The sequence below is a fragment of the Mus pahari genome, chromosome 3, assembly GCF_900095145.1.
Source record: "Mus pahari chromosome 3, PAHARI_EIJ_v1.1, whole genome shotgun sequence".
In the NCBI taxonomy this organism is placed as follows: domain Eukaryota; kingdom Metazoa; phylum Chordata; class Mammalia; order Rodentia; family Muridae; genus Mus; species Mus pahari.
Genome location: NC_034592.1, coordinates 16,095,240 through 16,103,000, shown reverse-complemented (window position 1 = coordinate 16,103,000; position 7,761 = coordinate 16,095,240). Strand labels below are relative to the sequence as shown.

The 7,761-nt window shown below is 48.3% G+C and overlaps 1 protein-coding gene across 1 annotated transcript in view; it reads right to left on the bottom strand.

Annotated features, from left to right (window-relative positions):
- The window catches only part of Ak8 (adenylate kinase 8), a 115,072-nt gene that overhangs the window by 3,576 nt on the left and 103,735 nt on the right, over positions 1 to 7,761 (bottom strand). Inside the window, exon 12 of the mRNA XM_021194642.2 lies at positions 227 to 307. Coding sequence (XP_021050301.1) covers positions 227 to 307 — 81 coding nt within the window. The remainder of the gene's footprint in view (positions 1 to 226; positions 308 to 7,761) is intronic.

The window sequence follows — 7,761 nt, the reverse complement described above, 5'->3', positions numbered from 1 at the left end:
GAACTCAGAAATCCACCTGCCTCTGCCTCCTGAGTGCTGGGATTAAAGGCGTGCGCCACCACGCCCACCCGGCAGGCAAGCCTGTTTCTTGCCTCCATCTGCAGCAGGCAGCACCGCCCTGCAGTGGGCCCACAATAGGCCTCAGTACTTAGATGAAGAGGTGGCTCTCGGGGGACCTGGCCATCAGCAGCCCTCTGCGACCAGCCACCAGGAAGTCCTGACCAACCTTTCTCCTGTGACAGGGTCTGTCCTTCTCAGTGTCAGCCGCTCCAGGATGGAATCCAGCGGCACATTCAGGAAGAAGACCCTGCAGAGAGACCACAGCAGCCACAGTTGTCACTATCTGGGCCAGGCAAAGCTTTGACAGCCTGGGCCTGCTAATCCTAGGGAGACTACTCCTGGCAACATGACTTTCATACATAGCAAACCCACCCAGAGCCCAGAGCCCCACCCACTTTCTCTGTCAACTCACTGTTCAGGCCAGTAACACCCTAATGCCAGAAACTAAGGTATAGCCTAGTAATCCAGAGCCTTTCGGAATCACCCACTGGCCACTCTGTCCCCTTCCTTCTGCTACCTCCTCCCCTTGGTGTTACTCCCACCCCGTGTGGCCCTGTGACCTTCCTGTTGTAACTCATTTAATTCCACAGACTAAGTCTTGCTACAGTCAAGACAAGAACAGTTGCCATGGTCACTAGAGGGAACCCCAGGCCACACTTTTGTCACCCTTAGGATGCGATTGGCATTATCCTCCACATGTAGGCATATATATGTTTCGGGGAGAGTCTGCCCCAGGCTCCTGAGGCAGCCAAGTGTGTCCCTGCTCCATTCCGCTTGGCTGGGAGAAACCTTTCCCCCTGGCTCTCCGGTGCCTGTGGCTTTGCTATGGCCACAGCTAGGACGGGGGTGGGGGGGGTGCAGATGCAAGCCAAGCCAGTCACCTGCTGACTGCACCGTGGGGGAAACAGAAGCCCACACTTACCCAGAGGGCCTCCAGAAGAAGAAGGCGGCTTGCTCAGAGCCATCAGGGAGGTGGCCAGGACACTAGGACCCAGTGTTGCCTGAGGCCCATGCGTCAGAGTTTGACTGATGACTGGGTGCAAATTTCTTGCCCTTCGGCTGGTTGTCTCTGGGTTTCTTTCTAATACTTACCTAAAGTTACTTTTATTTTTAAGTCTTAAAAGCTTTTATATATTCATTTTTTGGAGGAGGTCATGAGTGGACATGTACTCCAGTGTGTATGTAGAGGTAGGAGAACAACCATGGGGGTTCCTGCAAGCTCGAGTGGAGACGCAAGGATGAAACTCAGTTCAGCTCCACTCAGTGAGCCGTCACTGGTTCAAACTTCTAAAGTCTGACACCAGATTGTTTATTTTAGCCATATTTAAGCTCCGCACAATTTGGGGGAAATGTTTCCCAATGACAGTTAACTCTGTCCTATGTACAAAAAAAGCTAAGGACATGTTTACATTGAAACTCTACAAAGTACATCTAGCCTCTTCCATAGAGACAATCAAGGTAAGGATCAAGGGCAGAATGACCGGGAGCCGTGGTTGGCCTGGCTCTGTAGAGGTTACTTAGGCTGTTGTAAAGTACATGTGGCATCTCTCATAGGATGTTATTATGGGCTGAGAAGCTTGGGGGGAAAAGCTCAATATTTAGTGGGGAAAAGTTAGGGATAAATAGACATAATAGTCTGGGGCATCTGGGTGAAGCCTGGCCCCACAGATAACAAAACATCACCAGGTGGTAAAGTGCATCGATTCCCAGCATTCCAGACGGAAGGCAGGTAAACACCTCTTTCCTTTGAAGAGCCAAGACTGCGCATTTAACCTTCCTGGGTTCCTTAGTGTTTACCTGAGTGCAAGCATCCTGTACCATCTGCACACAGCTTTCAGGAGTCCATTTCTCCTTCCAGCTTGTGGGTCCCAGGGATTGAACTCAGGTCATCAAGCTTGGCAGTCATCCTCACTCACTGAGGCTGTGACCTACTGCCTGACAGGACGCAGCTGGAGGGAGGAAGTGTTTGTTCTGGGTCACAGTTCAAGGACACAGGCATCAGGTTGGGGAAGGCTGCTGGAGGAAGAACGAGGCAGCTCTCACATCATCTATGCTGACAGGAAGCAGAGAGCAGACAGGAAGCTGGGATGGGTCATTAAAACCACAAGGCCTGAGACTAATGAACAATACAGACAGGATGGCTAAAGGTGACACCAAGAAACCAAAGGACAAGATGTCTGCTTATGCCTTCTACGTGCAGACATGTAGAGGAGAACATAAGAAAGCCCCAGAGGTTCCCGTCAATTTTGCAGTTTTCCAATAAGTGCTCTGAGAGGTTGAAGACAATTTCTAGCAAAGAGAAATTAAAGTTTGATGAAATGGCAAAGGCGGATAAAGTACGCTATGATGGACCAACTAAAGAGGAGGAGGAAGAAGAAGGACTGAATGCCCCCAAAAGACCTCTGTCTGGATTTTTCTTATTCTGCCCCGAAATCTGCCCCAAGATCAAATCCACAAACCTTGGCATCTCCTTTGGAGATGTGGCAAAAAAGCTGGGTGAGATGTGGAATAACTTAAGTGACAGTGAAAAGCAGCCTTACATCACCAAGGCAGCAAAGCTGAAGAAGTATGAGAAGGATGCTGCTGACTGTCAGTCTAAAGGGAAGTTTGATGGCGCCAAGGGGCCTGCTAAAGTTGCCGGAGGGGGGGGTGGTGGACAAGGAGGAGGAGGAAGAAGAGGAGGAGGAGGAGGAAGAGGAAGAAGATTAATAAAATTGTCTCCTTGTGAATACCTTAGAGTAGGAGTGTGCTGTGATTGACACATCTCTATTTGAGTCGTGTCTATTGCCCTTGTTAGGTTTAATTACAAAATTTGATCACTATCATATTGTAGTTTCTTAAAGTATCCATGGTTTACATGAAGTTGCTGTGGATGTCTGGAGCGCCCTGAAACTGTATCAAAGTTGTACATAGCTCCAAACATTTTAAAAATGAAAATGAAAAGACTCTCCCGTCCTCCTCACTCAGTGCACTTTGCTGTTGGTGTGACAAGGCATTTGAAGATTTCTGGCATTTTGTTCTCAACTCGTAAGGTATGTTAACTATATGGTTACTGGCTAGCAATCCTGAGTTGTCAGCTGCACATATCTATAGTTTGTAAAGAGAACAGAACAACCCGGACAGAATCTTGATGCTCCTTGTTTGGCGTGGAGGCTGTGAGGGAAAGATGCCCTTTGGAGGGGCCGTAGCTCAGGGTGTGCACTGTGAGGCTGGACCTGCTGATACTGCAGTGGGCATCCATGTAGCTTCAGGTTGTCTTGATTTTGTATATAGTGGCACAGCATTCTGCTGACATTCTTGGTTGTGGAAGGGGGAGGGGTCAGAGGGCATGAGAAGTATGTGGAGTTTTTTCTTTAGTTAGGTGCAGTAGGTTTTAAACTTTTTTAAAAAAACTGTAGACGCATCGTTGTCAGCAAAGCAAAGAACTACTGCATCACATCAATGGATGTTCAAGAACCCTCTGGACCTAAACGCAATTCGCAACATTCTGTTATTGATTGACTGATTGATTGATTGATTGTTTTTTTCGAGACAGGTTTTCTCTGTATAGCCCTGGCTGTCCTGGAACTCATTTTGTAGACCAGGCTGGCTCGAACTCAGAAATCCACCTTCCTCTGCCTCCTGAGTGCTGGGATTAAAAGCGTGCGCCACCACACCCGGCTCTGTTATTTTTGATATGTTTAGAATGCTGAAATGTTTTTGAAGTTAAATAAACAATATTACATTAAAAAAAAATCAAGGCCTGCCTCTGGCCCCAGGGACAGATGTTCAAGGCCTGCCTCTGGCCCCAGGGACAGATGTTCACTAGCGAGGCTCCAGAGCCTTCCCAAAAGGCCCCAAGTGGTCACACACATGAGCCAATTATGGTCCCACACAGACACCTGGACACTTGCTGTCATGCACTAGAATATGTGTGAGCTCAGCAGTCATGCACTAGACCACATATGAGCGTGGGAGGGGTTGGGGGAGGGGAAGACAGCTGAGCACCAGACAGGCAAGCAGAGCCCTAAGTTCTAAGGACAGACACGCCCTGGACTTACTTCCTTTCTCCTTTCCCAGTGTGATGGTTTGTTTATGCTTGGTCCAGGGAGTAGCACTATTAGGAGGTGTGGCCTTGCTGCAGTAGTGTGTCACTGTGGGCATGGGCTTTAATACCTTCATCCTAGCTGCCTGGAAGCCAGTCTGCCTTCTGAACAAGAGGTGGAACTCTCAGCTCCTCCAGCCCCATGCCTTCCTGGGCACTACTAGGCTCCTGCCTTGACGATAATGGTCTGAACCTCTGAATCTGTAAGCCAGCCCCAATTACATGTTGTCCTTATAAAGGAGTTGCCTTGGCCATGGTGTCTGCTCACAGCAGTAAAACCCTCACTTCCCCTCCTTGAAGGCCACCTTGGCCCAGTGTCCAGAAAACCCTGCTGTGCTGAGTTCAACTGCAGCTACCCCATGAAGCAGGCACAGCTGGTTCCCAGCAGGCTGGTCAGCAGGCTGGCAGGCCGGAGCCATGACCAGCCTTTCCTCACTGCACTGCTGTCTGTCAGGCTCATTCACTCTCTTGACACTGAGACATGATGTCATCCACAAAGTTCACACTCAAGAACCAAATCAAGTTACAACCCACATACTTATGCACACACACACACACATGCTCATACACACACTCATTCATTCACACACCCTCACACACACATACTCATCCAACAGACATTCACATACACAAACACACACACACACACATGCTCATATACACACTCACACACTCATACATACATTCACTCACACACCCACGCACATGCACACTCACTCATAAACACATTTACACACACACTCTCTCAATGCACACACATGCTCATATACACACCCATTCACTCATACACCCTCATACACACACACATGCTCATATATACACTCCACACACACACATTCATACACACACTCATTTGCTCACACACCCTCTCTCACACATATGCTCATACACACAGACATTCACACACACACACACATATACACACTCTTACATTTACACACTCATACACACATACACTCATACACATTCACACACACACACCTTCACACATACACACACTCACACACATGTTCATATACATACACTCCTACACACATTCACTCACACACACAGACTCCTACACACACTCATTCACTCACACACACATACACACACTCATTCACTCAAACACATACACACACTCATTCACTCACACACACATACACACACTCATTCACTCATACACCCTCACACATGCACACACATGCTCATACACACACATATACACACACTCATTCACTCACACACCCTCACACATGCACACATATGCTCGTACACACATTAACACACTCATTCACTCATACACCCTCACTTATGCACACACATGCTCATATACATACACATACACACACTCATTCACTCACACATCCTCACACATGCACACATACATGCCTACACTTCTTCACACACTCATGTGTTACTAACCCAGGCTGCAAGTAGCCCACAGGCTTCATATGGACACACCTGCTTCTTTTTTTTTTTTTTTTTTTTTTGGTTTTTCGAGTCAGGGTTTCTCTGTGTACCCCGGCTGTCCTGGAACTCACTTTGTAGACCAGGATGGCCTTGAACTCAGAAATCCGCCTGCCTCTGCCTCCCGAATGCTGGGATTAAAGGCATGCGCCACCACGCCAGGCGACACACCTGCTTCTTAATGACTCCAATTCTGAGTGCTACGGAGCACCACCAATACCATACAGTGTTTGTAGTGCTGCATACATTAGTGAGTTAAGTCCGACAATACATTAAAAGAATAATTCATTATTACAGCTAAGTGGGCTTTAACCTGGAAATGGAAGCCTAATGCTTTTTAAATCAAGTTTACATTTAAAGTGAAAAGTACCATATTTCTAGACTAAGTAGACAGAGCCTTACTATGTAGCCTGCTTATGCAGCCCAGAGTGGCCTTGGATTCTCAATCCTCCTGCCTCCAGCTCCTGGGTGTTACAACTGCAGGTACATGCCACTGTGTGTGAGGAGAGAAGACAACACAGATCAGCTTACACAACAACACCTCACACCAAGCAAAAGGTAAAACACAGAACTTTTCCTCCTGAATTAGGTCACAGAAGGATATCTGCTCTCACTACCACATGTACACACACACACACACACACTCACATACACACTAAATGTGATTCTAAAAACTGTATACCAAAATACATTAAAAAATAAAATATAAGTCAGAATGGGGAAAATATTTGCAAACTGTATATCAGACAAGGCATTTGTATCCGTATTTCAGAAACTGTGAGCTACATGCACGGTTGGCAACACACACGTGTAGGTGCTCGGTCCACACGTGCCAGCACCCCCAGAGCTGATATCTAAAAGGGAAAGCGGGGCATCTGGAGGTGGCTTCCTGGAAAAGGCTCAAGTTGCCTACTCCTTCCAGCAAAGAGCTGGCCTCTGTCCTGGGAGCCCTTCTTTCAGTTCCATCCAGGCCATCTGTGACTGTCCCTGGCCACCCTGGATGGTCAAAGTGATGAATAGAGAGAGCACGCTGCTTGACTGACGGGGAGCACCATCTGGAATAGGGAAGGAGAAGTGATGCCAAGGTAGTCCTCGTCATCGGCAGATTTCAGGGTGTTCCAAGAGCACAAAGCAGAAGGGGCTAGTTGTTGATGTTTTGCTTTTATGTTCAATTATTTTTATTTTATGTGCATGAGTGATTTGCCTACAGATGTGTCTGTATACCACATATGCACCTGCTAGGCTCACAGAGATCATAAGAACATCAGGTCCCCCGGAATGGGACTATGGATGGTTGTGAGTCAACATGAGGGTGCTAGGAATGGAACCCAGATCTTCTGTCAAAGCAAGCAAGTGTTCTCAGCTGCTGAGCATGCGTGTGTGCAAGCCATAAACCATCCGTGGGGGTTGGTCTAAGATACTCTGTCCACCCTCTGTGAGATAAGGATCTCTCATTTTCCTAGAGCTCACCAATTCAGCTATACTGACTGGCTAGGAAGCCCCAGGGGTCTCCTGTTCTGGCCTTCTTAGTGCTAGGGTTACAGCCACACACCAGCATGCCCAGCATTTTCTGTGCATTCTGGTGATGGGTCCCCGGAAGCGCCTCACGGTCTCCACTACAGGTTAGCACCCTACTGGAGGTGCTCAGTCCAGACTCAAGCTTCAACAGGTTCATCCTGTAGGTTCATCAAGGATCAGGACAGGGGCTGCCTTGATGCTGTGTCCTTCCTGCCCTGCAAATGCACACAGCGCACGAACTGTCCCGACCCCATCTCACAGCAATGCACAGCTTGGACTTCATGCTGTTGGCTTCCTGGCTCTCCCAGCAAAGCCTGCAAAGATTGCTGGAATTAAGTGATGAGAGAGGCTGCGTCCAAAAGGAGCAGTGCAGAGGAGAGTCTGGACAGGAGGATTCTCTGGCCAGGATTTTAAAGTGTTTGCTTGGCAGATGTTTCGCTCTGACAGCGCTCACCTGAAAAAATCAAGGGCCAGACCTCGCCAGCTGATCCCACCACTCCAAGCATCCTGTGTCAGGCCTTGGGTAACAGTGACAACTCCTCTCACCTCCAGTTCCCAGTCATTCAAGATAAGGGCTCCCAGCAGGGCGTGGTGGCACACGCCTTTAATCCCAGCACTCGGGAGGCAGAGGCAGGCAGATTTCTGAGTTC